This window comes from Squalius cephalus (genome assembly GCF_949319135.1).
Source record: "Squalius cephalus genome assembly, chromosome: 16".
In the NCBI taxonomy this organism is placed as follows: Eukaryota; Metazoa; Chordata; class Actinopteri; order Cypriniformes; family Leuciscidae; genus Squalius; species Squalius cephalus.
In genome coordinates, this window is record NC_137137.1 from 6,216,170 (window position 1) to 6,237,003 (window position 20,834).

At 35.6% G+C, this 20,834-nt stretch overlaps 1 protein-coding gene across 2 annotated transcripts in view; it reads left to right on the forward strand.

Annotated features, from left to right (window-relative positions):
* Nucleotides 1–2,558: 2,558 nt before the first annotated feature.
* Nucleotides 2,559–20,834, forward strand: part of tbc1d22b (TBC1 domain family, member 22B) — a 48,609-nt gene continuing 30,333 nt past the window's right edge. The window contains exons 1-6 of one of the 2 annotated variants that reach the window (XM_079897453.1): nucleotides 2,559–2,823; nucleotides 9,882–9,938; nucleotides 10,235–10,590; nucleotides 11,431–11,598; nucleotides 14,559–14,629; nucleotides 17,391–17,519. In XM_079897453.1, the coding sequence (XP_079753579.1) occupies nucleotides 2,768–2,823; nucleotides 9,882–9,938; nucleotides 10,235–10,590; nucleotides 11,431–11,598; nucleotides 14,559–14,629; nucleotides 17,391–17,519 (837 nt within the window). In that variant the 5' untranslated portion in view covers nucleotides 2,559–2,767. The remainder of the gene's footprint in view (nucleotides 2,824–9,881; nucleotides 9,939–10,234; nucleotides 10,591–11,430; nucleotides 11,599–14,558; nucleotides 14,630–17,390; nucleotides 17,520–20,834) is intronic. The other variant, XM_079897454.1, reaches the window with a different exon arrangement.

Sequence of the window (20,834 nt, forward strand, 5' to 3'; positions counted from 1 at the left end):
GATGCCATGGCTTCCTGAAGGACGCAGGCAGCGTGACCTTTCATCTGTTTGTTTCGTGTGTGTGTGTGTCACGAGTCTGAATGAACTCAAAGGAAGCACTTTAACGAGGGGGCAACTTTTCAGCAGGGAGGGTCTCAAACACAAACACATCAGGAGCGGAGTGAACTCATTCACAGTATTTAACACTCATTTCCACATCCATTATGGACACAAACATAATACTTATCAGCGCTTTAAGACATTGTAAATGAACCCAATGAACTCAGTGCGATGAGAGTACTGTTACTGTATAAATGTTGAGGAAGTTCTTCTCTTTTAAAGGCCCTTGTAGAACAACAATAGCAAAAGCTATTTGAGTGCTCAGGTTCTAGGAATATAGTTCACAGGAAGCATCATTTCCAACTTTCCACTAAGGATGTTTGCATAATTGCTTTGTCCTAGGCATATTTGCTTTTTTGCGCACGCATCTGCAGCTGTTGTTATTTTTTAACCTTTTTTATTATTAATCATTCTAATAATAGAAACGTTAACGTTGCATGTGACTACTAATCTAATTATAATATAGTCCAGTATCATCAATTCATGACATGCACACACATGATTTAACTATTATTCTTTGACTGAAAAGTAAAAAATACTTAAAGGAGAACTCCGGTCAATTTTAACATTGAGCTCATTTTTTTGTCAATTTGGAGTGCTGTCAATACAGAGAACAACGACAAAAATCGGTGTTGCCTACACCGTGTTATCCTCTTTTTAAAATTTGCACCCTGTTGACTTCAATGGGGCAATATTTAAACCTGCTTTTAGCCTCTTAACAGTCCAAAGTAGTCGATTGCCGAGTTCACGCGCGTGATCATAGGTAACTAAACCTATGCGCGTGAACTCGACAATCGACTACTTTGGACTTCAACCGAAAACAGGATGTAAATACAGGCATTTGCGCTGGCTTAAATAACATCATTTTTATCCATTTCTTTCACATCTACTGCAGTCAGATTCACCGTGTTCACTCTGAAGGAATCACTTACATGACCTGTGCACTTGTAATGACACATCAAGGATGTTAAGAGGCTAAAAGCAGGTTTAAATATTGCCCCATTGAAGTCAACAGGGTGCAAATTTTAAAAAGAGGATAACACGGTGTAGGCAACACCGATTTTTGTCGTTGTTCTCTGTATTGACAGCACTCCAAATTGACAAAAAATGAGCTCAATGTTAAAATTGACCGGAGTTCTCCTTTAATAATAAAGTATCAAACTTTTTTATAATAAAGAGAAAAAATTTGGCAACACTTTACAATAAGGTTCCATTTACTAACATTAATTAAATACAATATAAAAAAAAAAAAAATGAACTAACTGTGAAAATACTTATAAAGCATCTATTAGTCTTCATTAAAATTATTTGTAACATTTACTAATACGTTATCAAAATCAAGTTTTTGTCTTTTATTATTATTTAATGGATCTGAGCTAATATGACCTAACTCTATTTTTAGTAAATAACTTTAACAAAGATTAATAAATACTGTTACAATTTGTTGGCTCATTGTTAATGTAAGTTAATGCATTAAATAATGTGACTTTATTGTAAAGTGTTACCACAAAAAAACAAAAAGTACTTTTACTTTTACTTTCACCTTTCTAGTAGCCTAAATGCATGCCATTTGTGTGGTTTAACAGAGTGATAAAGCTTTAGTAATTTTAGTTTTTCAACATAGTAAAATAATAAAAAGGGGGGAAAAAAATCATGTGTTATTATAAAATTAGGATTTTTTACATGTAGGCTTATACCATAAAGCATAAAGAATATCATTGTTGAAAAAACATGATGATTGAAAAAGTCTATTAATAGTTCTACTAATAATAATGTAGTAACAGATGAATACAGCAATTATAGGCTTTAGTAGAGGAACTTGTAGCAAGTATTTCAGTCAGACCTGAGCAGAGCACCCTGATTTATATGTGACTGCTGCCACCTAGTGTTCAGATTGGGGAACTGCTAAATTATATTTTCATCAATACTTTGTAATGCATGGTTAACCTATTATTAATCACATTTATTTTATTATTTTATTTATTACAATTATATTAATTGTGAAGTATTTATACATCATGACAGTATTTGTTTTACTGCTTTTAATTGATGGTGATTGAAACAAAATTCAAATAGGATCTAATGAAAATCTATCAGGATAATCATTTGGAATAATAGGAATTACAAACAAACCTCCTGGGCGATACAAAGTTCTGGAACTTTGGTAGTAGGAGATTATGGAACCTTTGGAATGCAGACACCAAGACCCTTCTTCCCCCCCCTGTATTTTCAGTATTGCACTATTGTCCACTTTATGTTCTATAATATTGTATTGTTCTGTACATTATATAGCGTGTAAATTTACAAACATCATTACAAGCAAACATTTGAGAATGTAGGCGTTGCAGAGATCAAAATATAACTAAATACGCGTCTCCATCTAATAAAACTCGAACCCCATTGGTCCGCTCCTCTGCACCTGTCCTTCATTTCAGCCAATCACAGCGCGACCTCACGCACCTCCAAGATGGCGACGTCCATCCAGAACCGCTGTGGGCACATTCTGTGTTGGCAAAATACTCGCGATAACTAATCAAAACAAAGTCAGGCACACGCGGCAATACAACTAATCATATCATTTTCACCTTTGGATATCTGCACATGTCAGTTGACGGCGTGGTGTTTGGTTGAATGGCTGTTTCAGAGTGAAATTGGGCGTCCTCTCGCCATGGCCACCGACAACAGGATTCATTTCTGGAGGAGAAACCAAAAGGTTCCCGGGAGGTGAATTTAATCATTTATTTCTTTTTATAAAGTAGCTATAAAGTGTGTTATTTTATTAGCAGAAGTCATTTTATATTAATATATCGGCTCAGTCCAGCTGCTTTGTTTACTGGACTCTATGTATGTGTGTCAAACCCTAGTGAGCTGTCTATTTTGACAGCATGCTTGGCATCCTAGACGTATGTTGCGTTTTTAGGTCATCAAAATGTTGTAAATATAAATTACTTATTTAGATCATTATAGATTATTTGGACATGTTATGAAACCACTTGTCGTAGCGAAGTCAATTTTGGTTAATGTCAACCATAACAAAAGTTCACCATGGTAAACATAGTTGCCACCAAAATACTATGGTAACTTTGTTTTAATCTCCATTGTCATCAAAAACAAAAAGCTTACACTATATGATGTCCAAATAATTTGGTTGTGATGTTAATAATTGTAATAATTACTAAATGTACAATCTATCAATGTACTATACAATGGTTGCAATTGTAATTTATGTAAGGGAAACACAACTTCCTGCCAAGTTTTGGTTGTTTTTTAAACACTATTTAATTAAAAGCTCTTAAAGCTGGCATGTAGGTTTGGCTTTGTCTTTGCTGGGGCTTTTGTTTAGTCTGACTCTGGGCAGAGTTTGCTGAGTGTGCTTCGTTGCAGGTTGTTTGGATTTTCATGGTCACAGACAGAATCAGTTCATCTGACTCCGCGTGAATGTGAGCTTGTGATGACTGGACAGTTTCCTGTAGATCAGATTTTATACTGGGCCATTGCATAATCTTGATAAAGAGGAACTAAAGAGGAACACTCATGCAGGAGATTCACTGCTGTTAGTGTACTGCCGTCACCGAAATATTTATATATACTTGGTAATATTTGCATATGGAATACATTTTTTGGGGTATTTCTTTGCCTTTATGGGAGTATATTTATTTCTAGCCATGTCCAATAGCTTAATTTCAGTCTTGAAAACATATAGCCTATAAACATTTATATTCAGATATTTTTATTTCTCTTTAACTGTAAAACAGGCAAGAGTGGAAAATGATCATCAAAAAAATAATTTCATGACATTTTTAATATCATCTGGACTTAAGTAAAACATATCCAAAGGAATTTTTGAAATATTTGATATGGTTTGGATTTTATGAGTTTTATCTCCCGGGTATGAAATATTGTTCCTACAATATTTTTTCAGAAAATAAAAATTAGATTAATATATGCCTACTTTATACAAAGTCAGAATGTCCAGCACTATGGAAGGACATGTTGGCTTTAGGTCAAACTGATTAAACGAGCACAGAAAATTTGAACCAAGTCATGTGACTCTCACACTCCAAACCGACTCAACTATGATATTGACAACAGTACTGGATGAAAAATTCTTTCTCGTGCCTCCTACAAGAGACTAAAGAATATGTATCCCGTGGTACACGTTGCCTGTTTTAGGGTTAAGACAGCATGAGTTGTATTCATTGAAATATACAGATATCTTGCTATTATTTCAATATTATGTTGGTATCTGGAAGTTATTGTCTGAAGTTTTTGATTAATTGAATTGTTCTTGTCCAGATTCCTGAGCACACACTCTTACAGAATTGAAGGGGGACAAAATCTATACTAGTATGATCATAGTGAATTTTTTTTTATTAAAGTCACCATGAAACAGAAGTTGTGATAATGTTTTCTTCCCTGTTGTGACGTATATCCGAGTGAAACGGCTTCTCGAACAAGGAACAATGTAGGGTGAGACTTTGTCCATCAGGAATAAATTGGATGTTTGTGAATATTTGTAGATAGTTGTGGCTATTGGTGGATTTCATGATGTGAGTGAAGGGTTGTCCCGCCCTTGCGCCAGGTTAAACATCATCAGAGAAGAGAAGAGACGAGATGGCGCTGCAAGAGAGAGGGGACAATAATTGGATTCAATAATACAAGGGCACATGAATTAAAAAAAAAATGTATGTGCATGGACAAATCATTTATAATAAATAATACTGCAATATTCCATAAAAAAATTGGATTTCACTGTGACTTTAAATGGAAAAAAACAACAACATTTTAGGGGAGTATTTTAATTTGTATTATTTTTGTTTTAGAAAGGGGAGAATTATTGCACTACTGTTCAAAAGTTTGGGCTTTTGTTTTTGAAAAAGATTCCTACTAATCATTTATTTGATCAAAAATACAGTCATGAACAGTTAGCCTATATTGTTAAATATTATTAATTTAAAATAACAGTTTTGTATTTTAATATATATATTTAAACTTTATTTAAAAATACAACAGTCTTTACTCCGGTCCTCAGTGTCACATGATCCTTCAGAAATCATTCTAATATGCTGATTTGTTGCTCAAGAAACATTTCTTATTTTTATAAATGTTGAAAACAGTTATGCTGCTTAATATTTTTGTCAAAACCGTGATGCATTTTTTTCCAGGATTTTTTGATGAATAGAAAGTTCAGAAGAACAGTGTTTATTTGAAACAGAAATATTTTGAAACATTGTAAGTGTCTTTACAGCCATTTTTGATCAATTTACCGTGTCCTTGTTGAATAAAAGTACCAATTTCTTTAAAAAAACAAAAAAAAACAAAAAAAACATACTGAGCCCAATCTTTTGAAATGTTGCATATGAAGTTATATGAAGTTATTTATATGGTTATGGTAGTGTTGGTCTCTCAATCAGTAAGCACTACAGTATATTTTTTTATTTAATTTAAAATAAAGTAAAAATTCCTCAACTTTAATTAACTGAGAATCGTTGAGCGGTTTTTGAAACGGTTCTCTTAAAATTGGTATGTAAAAGTTTCCATGATCACTTCAGAAAGTTTTAAAAATGCTGTATTATGAGCAGATCATAATGAAGATGATGTTAAAAACAGATGGAGTTGCCCTCTGTGATGGGAAAGATGAAGCTGTTAGTGTTTGGGTGTGGTTGTTATCCAGACGGCTTGAGTTGCTTGTTCAGGGGAATCTGCAGCAGTTGGTGGACTCACAGTGGGTGTGTTCCTGCTGTAACATGAGTGGACGAGAGGTGTGGCCACTTTCCTCACCTTTTATCTCATTCAACAGAAGGGACAGAGCATGCAAAACTGATACTAGATGCCTCCAGACAACCTTGGTGTCTTCTCGGTCAAATAACATGAGCCACAGTAACATACACATACAGTAACAGCCTACATGTATGGTTACATTCACTATAATTGTTTTCATAGTCTTCAATGTGATCATTGTTTGTAGGACAACATTAAACAGGATGTGAAAATAATAAATAATAAAAAAAAAAAAAAAAAAAAAGTTGTATCCAAAGAGAAAAAAGTAAAATATACCGACTTCGAGATATATACCATATATCGCCATTTAGCCAAATAATACAGAGATATGATTTTTTTTTGTCCATATCGCCCAGCCCTACCACTCGGTCTAAGATAGTCTGAATATAAACACTTATTGTAGGTATACCCTAGGGATTCAGGATAAGACAAAAGCCTGGTTTGGAAGAAAGATTCATGAGGAACTGTACTCACTCATTATGAATTTTGAACAAAAAAGTTACATACTAACTGTACCTTTAATTACTTAAAAAAAAATGTGTCCCGTTTCGTTGGTTATCACTGTCAGTCATCGCAGTTTCCGATTCAGTCATGCATTTAAATATGGTTGTCAATCCAGAAACTTTGCAGTGTACTCAGCAGCATGAAAAACTAAACCTGTATTCAGATTGCCAATGGGTAATAAACATAAAGCAAGATATTGGCTAGCCTAAGGCTAAGGCTGAAAGAGCAAGCTCACTGCATTTTGCACTCTCCTGAATACTCCTGTAGTAATAAAACTGTCTTAACTGTACAACGAATCTCTTATTTACATTGTGTTTACACAGTGTGTGGCTCATGTTGAACAAAGCAAAACCTCATTCGTTTTCAGCGGTGTTAAGCAGATTCTGACTAACTCACTGCTATTGTGTTCACGCGCTCAACAGATATGTTTGTGATTGACTGCAATGCTCAACGCTTTAACAAACACTGTAAATTGAAACGTCTATCAGCGGGCACCGAATATACCCGGTACTTACCGGTACAGCACAGCAGGACCGTCACAGAAAGACACACAATGCTTCTGTCTGTTGATAGCTGAATTATGGACTTGTTTAATTCACTTTAGTGAAATTCCCATTAAGGGAAATGAATAATTACATTGATAGCTCTCCCACTATGTTAGCTTTTGTATGTAGATTATAGTGTGGAAAAGTTATCTGTGTGTGTATAGCAGAAGGAACACGAGTCTAAGATAACGCTGCCCTCCGGCAAGCTGCTCGTTTATTCAAACACACTCCTTGCTCAGCCTAATATTTAATGCAAATGCAAGCGGCTTGCTTACATATCTGGAAGTAACTTACTTTTTATTTAGTACTCATAAAAATTGATGAGCCATATCTCAGCTGCATTGTGTTTTTGCCAATTATTCTGTGGTCCCATTTGCACATAATGCATTTAGTATTGTGATGATTTCAACAGAAAAGGGCCTTGTAACAACCGTACCGTTAATTTTCCTTTCAACAATATGACCACACCTATTGCCCTGTGTTGCCCATAAAAATTCTGCGTAGCACTGCAGTCTTTGGACTTATCTCAGCATTGTGCAGGATATTGCTCAGTAACTCACGATAGCCTCTTATATTGTAGAGATTCATATTTATATGTTGTTGTAATGTGGAGGGCCCAGCAGTGTGCTTGGACTTGTAATTTGAGATGTATTTTTTGCTGTCACCAAGGACTAGCAGGTCTATCCTCTTGCTCAGGAATTGTTTTAAACTATCTTTACTTCTCCAGATTTTGGTTTTCGCGGTGTGTTTCTGACTAGTGCCGGGGGATGTATTGAATATTGAGTCAGGGCTCCAGACTAACATTTGAGAGCAGTAGCACCAGTGCCACTGATGCTCAACAGATGGTGGCAGTTGCACTGGGGGAAAATGTATCATAAAAGTTAATTTAATCATAAAATGACTATGGTTTTGCATTAATAAGTGCAGTTACACTAATTGGATTAAATGTTTGTTAATTGGAAATTTTACAGTAATGCACTGAGCTTGAATTGATATGCAGATAAAATTAACTTTTAGTAACAACAGTCACGTGCAAAAACCAAAAACTCATTTTTATTGAGGAAAATGTAAATATTGTACTCTTGTTAAATGTACCATTGTATAGTATACTGAACTGACCGACAGCTTCAGTGATTAGGAGCGCTCTTTAGTTTTTTACTGTGTAAATCAGTCACAATTTGAAGAAATGTTTTTGTTTTTCATGAGACTTTGTGACTTCCTTTTTTCCACATATTAGGGAGTGGAAATGTCTAATCTATTGGGTATAGTGGTCTTTTTTTGTCTTTCATGTTAGTTTTCCTACATCTTTGAACTTAGGTTTACAAATCATCACATAAAATATAACATTAAAATTGGATAATATTTAGAGATTTGAAGTGCTGGACAAAGCTGTTAACCAAACTTACAATTAAATTTCCTATTTGACATCACCAATAAAATCTGACTTGAACTGCATCATAAATAAGGATGCAACGGATCACAGTTGATCCGTGATCCTTACTGGACCAGGTCCCATGGTTTGGCACGCATGTGATTCGCAGATTAATTGCTTAGTTTAACCATCATAGGGTGAAAGTTTGTGAAAGTGAAAAATTATCCTATCCTTTTCCGTGACTCAAAAACCGTAATATGATCCGAACCGTGAGTTTAGTGATCTGTTGCACCACTAATCAGTAATCATAAATCTTGTTTAAAAGGCATTAAAAAGTGTAGCCTATATTTAGGCACGTAATCCGCCATATTGCGTGTTGCAGTTTCCCCTCATTCATTCACAGTAATATGAGTGAACTGTCTATAGCCTTTGATTCTACGCATAGTCTTGGAAAATCTATGACATTATCTTCCAAAATGTTCAGAATACAACATAGCACTCACTGCATACTGTATCTCATAATGCAGTGTACTTATGTTACTTGACCTTCAATTTCATTGTAACTGTTGGGATTTGTGATCTGTTTCCTTATTGACAGCTAGGAGATAAGATAGATAAAAAAAAAAAAGGATTTTTGAACTACCATTCAAAAGTAATATTGTGAAATATTATGGCAATTCACAATAATTGTTTCCTATGTAATTTAATTCATGTGATGCAAAGCTGAATTTTCAGCATCATTACTCCAGTCTTCAGTGTCACATGATCCTTCAGAAATCATTCTGATATGATGATTTGCTGCTCAAGAAACATTTCTTATTGTAATCAATGTTGAAAATGGTTGTGGTGCTTAATGTTTGTGGGAACCATGATATTAGGCCTACTTTTTGAGGAATATTTGATGAATAGAAAATGCAAAAGAACAGCATCTAAAAAATTTTTTTTTATCTTTTGTAACAATTTTGTCACTTTTGATCAATTTTATGCATCCTTGTGTATAAAAGTATTCATTTCTTTAAAAACAAAACAAAAAAACTTACTGAGCCCAAACTTTTGAATGGTAGTATATATAATGTCATGCGAAAGCAATGTAGCATGCTACTATTTGAAATCGTTGCATAATGCATTCTTTTTTTTTTTTTACATGAAAATGAAAATATTATAATATGTATTCAGTTTATATTGTGTGATATGCAGTAAGCTAGTATTTCATTGACCTAGTTTCACTATCCTTCATTATCTTGTGACTCAGAAGAGGTCGTTAAGACATGTTTAAGTAGCATCTCTGATTTAAACTTTTATTCTTGTATGGTGTTTTGTCTTTTTGGAGCTTGACATTCCCAGTCTTCATTCTCTTTCATTACATAGAATAGTGGACTGGCCAGGATATTCCTCAGAAGTTTGCATTTTTTCGTTCCATGGAAGAAAGAATATCATATGGGTTTGGAACAACATGTGATTGTAAATGCATACATTTTGAGATGTATGTCAGATATTGTCATAAGGCTGAAATTATTCAGGATCACCCAGCCCTTTTTTTCTGACTCTTTATAGCAAATGTCAGCTTTTCTTTCTCTCAGCTTACAGCCAGTATATGGAGCACAACACCCTCCTCTGGACCCACGGAGACACCGTCCGTAAGTGCTGCTAGCTGGCGACTGTCTGCGTGCAAATCAGCCATATCTTTTTCAGTTATTTGTTCCTTTACTCTCCTCATTCATGTTTTTATTTTATTTTGCATTTCACTTGTGGTCCGAATCCATCTAAACATGTTTATTGAGTGGAAGATTTGCATAGACCTTTTGCAACATTTCATTCTTGATTTTTGTTGTTCATTTGTCATGCATTTTCCTTTCTTACTGTAACCTATCTATATAATATAGAGTGTGTGCAGTATAGCCGTGTTAAAAAGCTATTTTTTGTTTTGCTATAGATTAAAAGACACTCCGAAGCCCAGCAGTGTGAACACCAAATCCAAAAAACCTGCAACTTTCCACGAATTTGCCCGGAGCACCAATGATGCATGGGACCTTGATGATGAAGAGGATGACTGTATGTTCAGTCTCAAACAGTCCTCATCTTCCCCTGTCCAATCACGATCTACGCCTCAGACGCCCCGCCTCAAACTCTTCAAAACCCCAGAGGACACAGAGCCACTGCCCCGCCTACCAGACAGGCAGGAACCAATCAGCACAAACCCCGATCAAGATGGACTGGATGTTGAAAATGGTCCAGCCAATGGCAGGGTGGTGAAGTCCTGTAGCGATGCCCAGCTGAATGTGAATGCAGGTATGCTCTGGTAGCTGTTGTTTTTAAGCTACATTATTGTAAGGAGCTGTAGAATCATTAAGGTGTATCAAATTTGCTTTTTTTCCTTCCTGTATTCTGAAAAGTATCATCATTACCTAATTGCTGTTTGTTATACTGCTGGTACGGCTTTATAAATGACTTTTTGACTGTCCAGTCACAGACTGCTGTAGATACTTTTAACTAAACAGTTTGAGGGCTAAACTCGATAAGGGTTGGAAAAACGGGTAATATTTTGGCCATGCCTAACCTTAAAGAAGCTAGCTTAAGTTTATTAACCTCATCATAATTGAAAAATAACCCTACTTGTTTTTTTTTTGTGGCAGTTAAATTTGTTTTGCTTATGATTCAAGTCAATCTTGTCCACAAGTTTTTTTTAATTTTTTTTTTTAATTTGACAAAAAAAAAAAAACATATTGTAAAAAACATAGTATATATGTGTGTATTCATGCGTGTATACATACATATCCACATGCATGCATACGTACGTATGTATGTACGTATGCATGTGGATATGGATATGTATATGTATATGGGGCATGCGATCCATATAAGCTGAGAATGGTCTGCATACACAAGCCATTCGTGGACTCACTGATTAGTATTAACACTATAAATTACTATAAATTCCCTTTTATAAGGTGTACCATACATAACATTTTGGTAATACATATGTGACTGTAATTTATTTATTTGCCAAACAATGGTCACTTTCTTCAAATATATGTTTGAAGAATATATATACATGCATACATACATACACACACACGTATTTTATGACTTTTACCATGCTTAATATTTGTATCTTTCTATCCTGTTTAGCTCGCAATACCCTGCAGAAACAACAGTCACTTCCTGTGCGTCCCATCATTCCATTAGTTGCCCGCATTTCAGACCAAAATGCCTCAGGAGCTCCTCCCATGACAGTGAGAGAGAAGACTCGATTGGATAAATTTAAGCAGCTACTTGCCAGCCCCAACACAGATCTGGGTAAGCTTTAAAACAAACAATTAGTGAATTTTTCTTGCAATAAAAGTAAACAAAAAAGAGAAAGATTAGGGACTGTTTTTAGTAGGATAAAAAAAACAGGTCACTTGAGGGTTGCTTGTTAACTTAATTTAATATAAGATATTAATGTCCGTCCATCAGGACCAACTCAAAACAGAAAGCCTCAAAACCCTCACGTGTGTTCGCACCTCGTTCTCCTGCCTGTTTTTCAGCCTCTAGCTGAATCTCTTTGCCAGGTGAGACAGTGTGGGATGACAGAATGGATGAAAGCCGTCCATGATGTTATCCTACTCTTCCTGAGTTCACGCTGAGAGGCCCTTCTGTTCTCCCCACGTTCTCCAACCAATCGTCTCTTCGAGTGCACCTGCGAGCTGGCGGAACAAAAACAAGTTTTGCGCGTGCCTTCACTCGTTTGTGCTGCTGATGCTGTAATGATGCTTTCAAAGAGAGTCACTCTTCTTTGCTTTATAGTTTCAGCCTCCGCAGGCTCTGAGCCTTCTGAGCGACAGGCTGAAATCACGGGGGAATGAGAACCATCACTCATTGGAGGGAAAAATAATGCTTATGCACGTCTTTCACAGCGCCTTATGAAAAATGTGCTTGTGATATAGTTGGAGGGGGTTCCCTGCACAGTATTCTGGGTTCATAATGGCTTCTGAGATCTTTCATCATTCTGCTATCATATGACGGTTGGCAGGTGTCCAATTCCATTAGTATTTTAGGAGCGCTTGAATATTGAATATCGAATTTCATGTTTGTTCTAACTCAAAAACGACCCAGGAGCGACTCACCAGATGTTGCTCAGCAAGTCTTTTAAGTTTTCATAGACATTGTGAAAAGCAGTTTTACATTCGCTGATCACGATGACCCAGGGGGCTTGGTGGGAGTTCACAAAAACAATCTTCAAAAAGTAGTGTAGGCTTCAGCACCTGGACAGATCGATGGTATTTGGTGTAATGGCATCCACCTGCAATGTAATGTTGTCTTTATAACAGTGACAAAATAAGTCATTGAGAATAGTTGAGTTGAAAAGCTCCACTCAATGAAAGAGAGAATGGCTAAGATTCACTATGATTCATCTGGTTTTCATGACTACAGTTATCTTTGCGCTCTATTGTAAGATTCGAAAGTACAAAACCATTTTTCTTTCTTTGATAGTGGTGCTTGCAAAGGCAAGGATATACCAGTCACACTTTAGCATCTAACTACTTGTCCTGAATTGTTTATTGAGGTTTGTTTGTGTAAATTAATTTACGATAGAGCCTTGAGGCTATTTTGCAAACGTCTGAAGAAATTTTGTGACATTGATTATAAACTGGTTTTATTTACTGCATCTAGAGTATTTCTTCAGTAGCTCGGAGCTCCTGAATCTCTATGATTTTTGTTCATAGACATAGAAGAGAAGCAACAGGAAATACACTAATTAAAACAAAGCAATTCACATGAGAAGCAAAATTTATATAAACCTAATTTAATATACATTATTAAACGCATATATTTTTAAATACTTTAGTTCATTTTATTTATCCACTTGCTAATAATGTCTTATGAATCGATTATAATTTGAGATTTGTACTTTGACAAGATACAGCTGATGTGATAAACTTATTTCAGGATATGTTATCTGAACACTAATGTTAAAGGGTTAGTTTACCTAAAAATTTAAATTATTTCATTAATTATTCACTGTTCCAAACCCATAAGCCTTTTGTTCATCTTTAGAACATAAATGAAGATCTTTTTATTAAATCTGAGTTTTCTGTCCCTCCATAAAAACAAATTCATAAAGAGATCATAAAACTAATCCATATGATCACTTTATATGATAAACAGATTGAATTTAGGCTTTTATCCACATATAAACATAGATCAACGAACATAAACAGAAGCTCGACCAAACATGCTTGACGCGTGAGAACAAACCTCAAATTTGCTGCGTAACACGAAAACGAACCTCACTGGTTCTCACACGTCAAGCGAACTTGCGTACTTGCAGTTTACCACAACTGATGCGTGAGTTGAATAAATGTTTAAATGTGAGTTGATGAATCTTTAAATGTGAATAAAAGCCTACATTAAAACATATCATCATATAAAGCGATCGAGTGTCTTCAGAAAATTTGGACTAAACCACTCAATTCATATGGATTAGCCTGGTTTTAATTCATTAAATCAGAACTGAACTGAGCTGGATGATGATATAATTTTCTGCAGAACTGCTTTATAGATGAAATGAACTAATTTAATAATTGATGATCTTAAAACAAACATAGTGTCATTGTTGATTCAGTTCCGTTGTAGAGTTGCTTTACAGCCGAAAGTTGCTTTATCACTGTAAAGCTGCTTTAAAACAATCTGTATTGAATAAAGCGCTATATAAATAAAGGTGACTTGACTTAAATGTGCTCTTCAAACGTCATGCCAATATCCCAAGCCACTGCTCGATCACCTGTGAATCGTGAAATTCCCAGCCATTTCTTTTAAAGTCAATGTGCAGTTAAGTCTTATTGGAGTTGCTATAGATCAAGGTGGCATGGCTGTGAAAACTGTGAATGTTTCACTAATTAAAAATAATTGTTTATTGATTATGTTGATGGAACTGTAAGTTAAGTGTCACTGGACCTGTGAAGGCAGATTTAGAGTATGTCAAGCATGATTTTCTATCACAGAATATTAACAAATTCTTGAAGTATGCTTTTAGATGTTGATTAAGGCTGTTCAATTTCTTGGTCCACTTAATCTGATTCCAGCCCCCTCCTCCTGCCCCTGCAGGTCTCTTTTTACATTGTACTTTCGGGTCCAATCCGCAGTATGATTGTGTCATCCACTTGAGTATTAGCAGCAATCGTTTACCGCTGTAGCTACAAAACAACTCAGCAGTTTCATTGTGCAATTGAAGTATTTGTCATTTTGGATTAACTTTACATTTTTTGTTCATACAGAGGAGTTACGTAAACATAGCTGGTCGGGAATCCCTCGTGAGGTTCGGCCAGTCACCTGGAGACTTTTATCGGTAAGTATTTACTTGTACTTTTTCCTTTCCATTGCACAATTCTTATTTAAAAAAAACAGAGGTGAGAGGACAAGAAAAGTTGTGGAAAAGAGGGAAGAATTGGACTGAAATATGTTGTGAGCCATCTTTGAATTCATTTTGCTCACATAATCACCACGACACATGCCCTAACCACTAGGCCACGACTCTGATGCCTTCCAATATTTTTTGTATTATTATTATTAATAATATAGCTGACTCTTATCGGTTTTCTTCCTAGGGAAAATATTTTTTTGTTAAACATGTTTAAAACGTACTAATCTGAAATGCAGCCAAATGCATATTCAATTCAATGAATACTAGCAAATGATAAATTACTGTTTATTTAATTACAGCATTTAAAATCTTTTTTTTATCTACTGTTAGCCAGCATCACAAACTTTGCAGTTAAATTGTGCATAGGGTGTGCAATCATTTTTTACGCTTTTCCGAGGGTATAAAACATCTGTGCCACTTTCAGTTTAATGTGTTATTGATTTGTTTTGCAATATTGGCCTTGCTGAGCACTTAATGTCAGCAGAAATGTGACTGTCATCATAGGAGGGGCAGAGTGGGCTGCTGTGTTATGGCTGTATGTGCGCAGATGTTTGGAGAATGCTTTACAAGCCTCATTTGCGTTTCTGGTACAAACTTACACCGTCAATAACACACACCTCCGGGCTAAGCTGTACAAGCAAATCCCCACCCCGGCCCAGCTCCTCCAAGCTTTTGCTGCTTCATGCAATGTTTGCTGGGGGATTAGACTGAATAATTCTAAATGTACAAAGATGCAGAGGTGGATGCGTGCTGAATGAATGGTAGGGTGCCAAATGGAAGCGTTAAGTCTCCGCTTTTAATATTCAAATTATGATTATAAAGAGCAGCGTTTACGTTTTATTTTTGTAAGCCCAAGTCACGTTTGTTATGTCAGAATCGCATTGAAAAGCCGTTTTAAGATGATTTCGATTTTTACCATGGAATTTGAATAGCTGTTACTACAGTTTTGAAGGGCCAATGATGGGGCGAATCCAAACGAGCTGAGTTTGTGCACTTATTATTCGCCTAAAGCTACAGGCGTGAGCTGAATTGAGTGAGATTCTGAATGTACGTTATCATTTGTGTTCAAGCGCTCGGCAACTCTGTGTGTGCTCATTAAAACAAGAGTTGAGAAACAATGGGAGGGGAAGACACTTTAAAAACATCATTTTCAGAAACATGATGGAGAGTCGTGACAAACGATCTAACTGACAGTTCCACGCCTCCACTTCTGCTCTACAAATAGCCTGCACTTGTTGTCTGCTCTTTAGGGACTCGTCTGTAGCTACCAAGTATATTCTAGCAAAATTGCATCCTGCCTGTGTGTTAGTTTAGTCACTACATGATTAGAAGTTTCTTCCTGAGTTCTGGATTTGTTTTGTTTTTTCTTGACTTTTTGAGGTCTGAGGTCTGCTTTCTGTATTCTCAAATGCGCTTCTTAGTTAGTAGTGTTTGCTAAGGCAAGCATCATCATTATTATTGCTCATACCTAGAGTTAGGGGTTTGTTAAAATCCCTAACCCAAAATATTAAAATGAAGCAATTACTCTATGCAATGTGAATTACAAAGTTTACTGTGGACAGTATAACAGGCAACGTTTTGCCCACACAGACAATATAATGGTGTGAACACATAAAAAAACCCATAGACTTGCATTGAAGGAGAGATCTGAGTCATCAAAAGTTTTTTTTTAAATAAATTAATACTTTTATTCTGCAAGGATGCATTAAATTGATCAAAAGTGACCCATTATTTTTAATATTTCAAATAAATGCTATTCTTTTAAAAATGTATCACAGTTTCCACAAAAATATTTAGCAGCACACCTGTTTACAGCATTGATGACAATAATAAATCATTCTTCAGCACCAAATCAGCATATTAAAATGATTTCTGAAGGATCATGTGACACATGAGACATGAGTAATGATGCTGAAACTTCAGCTTTGCATCACAGGAATAATTGACATTTTAAAATATGTTCAAATAGAAAAGTTTAATTATTTTCTCGTAAACGATCTCGTAAAATCGTAAGTTTTAATTTTGTAATAATATTTTACAATATTACTGTTTTTACTGTGTTTTTGATCAAATAAATGCAACTTTGGCGAACATAAGAGCCTTCTTTCAAAAGCGTAAAAAAATGATCACTATAACTTTTGTATATTTTGACTTGTAATCGGTGTGCAATGACGTTGACCTTGCAACCACCCTAGCATCTTGTGGTTCATGCAATTTGTTTAGTAAGGCACTTTGGTAAGAAAGCATCTGAAAAGAACTTGAAAGAAATGAAATGTAACTTGCTTGATTTGCTTCTCTTGTTAGAAGGTGTTTGAAAAAGTGTCATTTATATGAGCAGCACAAAAAAGCCATTAGCATCAAGTCAGTGAGATATTTTCTGAAAAGCATTTATTAATCATTTGACTTCAGCACAATAAAGCTCATCTCATTGAAATGATCCAATATGTAGATTTAAAAAAGATGAAAAGCTTTTTTCAATCTAACTTCTTTTTTTTTGACATGGGACTGCAGTATTGAACTGAAGTTACATGTTGCTGTTTTTAATATCTTTAGTTTGCATTATTTATAGGTTAGAATGTGGTATAAGGCAAAATACACTTGGAAGACATGGAGAAAGTATGTATACAGCAGTTGTTTTCTCAATACTATTAAATTAGCATTTCCTCTCTCCCTGTGATTCTCTCAGGGCTATCTTCCTGCCAATAGGGAACGCAGGGATCTGGTTCTCCAGAGGAAGAGGGAGGAGTATTTCGGCTTCATCGAGCAGTATTACCACTCCAGAACAGATGATAACCACAGAGACACATACAGACAGGTAAAACTCAATAGAGGGTATGCACGTGACATCACCGCCGGCCGAAGTGACTGCGGTTACGCCCACTGAGTGGCAAAAAGACTGAGTGGCAGCATTGGATTTCAGCGAGAATGCCACGAGAAACACACAAAACACATCTAAAACGGGAAAGAGCTTTGAGATTGACTGCACAAATAGATTTGACAAGAAATCTGAGGTTTATTTTTACAGACTGCCAAAAGCTACAGAAAAGAGAAGCAAATGGATCGCTGCATTTCCCAGAATCAACTAGACTGTGATATACTGTGAGAAATGTGGATTTGCAGTTATCATTTTGTGAATATGTTGAATTTTGGGGTAAAATCATACCCTATATATTGTATTGAACTATTTAAACTGATAGTCGTTTGTTTTACTCACGTTTTCGCAGTTTCCCCTATTGACTCCAGTCATGCAGCAGCTCTTTTGCCACTCAGTCCGGCTGAATAGCATGTTCTGGCGGGAAAGTGATGTCAGTGCATACCCTCAATACATAAAACATGGGAAGAGTTGGTTGAAATTGACCGTTCTGACTTGTGCATAATTTCCATGATTAATACCTTTATCAATCCACTGGAAAACAGTGTTGCTTACAAAGCAAGGCTTGAGTAACAGAATACTTAAAACAGTGTTACATAATTAAGAGACAATTAACGTAATTCTGTTATTATTCTGAAGAACATTTAAATATTCAAAGATTTAAATGTTTTTTGAGATCTTCACATTAGGTAATGTAGATGTTTAAGAGTGTTTTGGGGAAAGTTTTGCTGAAACATTTTGGAGTTCATTGTGTACATTATTATGTGTAATGTCTCTGTACCACATCATTGTGTCAATTACTACAGACAGTATTTTTACTCATCCCCTGGTGCATTTAAACAGGAAATGCATTGTCTGTGCTAATAGACAGCATGTCAGACATGCCGTCCTCAGACATTTTGTTGAAAGCAACCCAAAATATTTGTTTAAATCCAGATATCATAATACACAGGTGTAAGCTGATTTCACCCTTTCCCAGGATGTCCATTTTAGTGGAAAAGGATCTTGTAAAATGCAACATTTGTAAGATTACGGACATTACTGTATGTCTTTAAATTCCAAAGTTTATTTGTGAAATACAGGTTCATTTTGCTATTAAAGGGCTACTCTTAGTGTCCACACATCCCTCAAAAACACATCTGGTTTGTTTCTTGTGAACGTTGGAGTAAACAAGCTTAATTTTACAGGGCTTCCTTAAAGGGAAGTAAAGTTCACCCAGAAATGAAAATTCTGTCATCATGTACACACCAGGTTTTGTCATTCCAAACCTGTATGACTTTGTCTTCTGTCTTCCATTGCATGGACAAACATCCAGTTCAGTTCAATTCAGTTTGGTTACCAACATTCTTCAAAAAATCTTCTATGTTCCACAGAAGAAAGAAAGTCTTACAGGTTTGAAAGAGTAATTGATGACAGAATTTTCATTTTTGGGTGAACTATCCCTTTAAGACAGACTAGTTGATTTTGAAAAACCCTAAAAAACAATTAAAACAATTAAATATTTGTTTTGAAAAGTTTCTTATGCTTACCAACGATGCATTCATTTGATCAAAATGCAGTAAAAACAGTAATATTGTGAAATATAACCATTTTCTATTATAATATATATTAATTTGTTGGCAAAGCTGAATTTTCAGCATCATTACTCCAGTCTTCAGTGTCACATGATCCTTCAGAAATCATTCTAATATGATGATTTGCTGCTCAAGAAACATTTCCTATTATCAATGTTGAAAACAGAGTGCTGCCTAATATTTTTGTGGAAACTGTGATTTTTCTTTTTCAGGATTCTTTGATTAAATAGAAATTTCAAAAGAACAGCATTTATTTGAAATAGAAATTTTTTGTAACATTATAAAAGTATAATGTATACTTGCTGAATAAAAGTATTAATTTCTTTAAAGAAAAAATCTTAACTTGATAATCTTCACTATGAACTAGTTGCTTATTAGCATGCATATTACTAGGATATTGGCAGTTTATTAGTACTTGTAAGCAATTATTAATGCCTTATTCTGCATGACCATATTCAACATCCCTCAATCCTACCCAATACCTAAACTTAACAATTACCTTACTAACTATTAATAAGCAGTAATTAGGAGTTTGAGGCAAAAGTCGTCGTTAAGAATTAGTTAATGTAGTGAGAATTGGACCCTAAACTAAAGTGTGACCAAAATCTTTTAAATGGAAGTGTAGATTGGCACGTCACTGCTAATTATTTCTCTCTCCGTTGGCTTGCGAGCTGGAAAAACCAAACTCTAGTCAGGCCAATCACATCGTGTATAGAGTCGGTGGACGGGCTTAATGACGGCAGAGTTGTGACGGTTCTGCGTGAATTCCCTGCTACTTGAAAACAAAGAAGAGCTGCCGCTGCTGCTGGCGAATCGGCTTTGGCCGCGACTCTGGAAGATTTGGAGTTAAGCTTTTCTTTGATGAGAAAAGAACAAAGAACGGCACTGAAGTCATTCTTAAAAAAGGAAGATGTGTTCGGAGTTTTGTCGACCGGATACGGGAAAAGTTTAATCTATCAACTAGCTCCGCTGGTGGGAAAACGCTCTGGTTGGTTGTAGCGCTATCCTATTGCGTGCAGAGGGAATTTAAAAGACAACCGTTTATCCCGCCCCTCGGATTGAACCCTGCCAATGGTGTGTTCCCAGACCCAACATCTTGATGTGGGTCTGGCTTGTCAGGCTAACAATGGTCTTAATTCTCTCATCAATCCTTGCTGAGTTTGAACAAACAACCTTTAAACCTGTAAACCCAGAGGTTTTGTGTATAATACTTGCATACATTTCATCCTAGAGGTCTGGATGTTACATTAATGAATTGAACAGATTCCATTCTCTTCAACTCTCAGATGCATTTGCAGAGATTAAGATTATAAGTGAATAGTATTGTACATTTTAATCTGTTCCTCACACAAAGCTTTCACATGACTTCAGAAGACTCATAATGTAGTGCACAAGTCGTATAAATAATATTTAGGAGACTTTTGCATCTTTTCTTTGAAACTTATACATATTATATTTGATTTTTGGGTGAACTATCCCTTCAACCACTAGGCTACACCAGACGCCACTCTGTTAAGGAACTCTGTCATCTCTTTAGTGAGTCAAGGTTACACTAGCATCCATGAAGCTATAGAAGTAATACACCCAGATTTTGTTCGGTGTGTTATTAATGGGGGAGGGGGGGTCGAGATCAATATTCTTATGGGCTGTAAAACTCAGGTTAATGGTGCAGGACTGGTAGTCG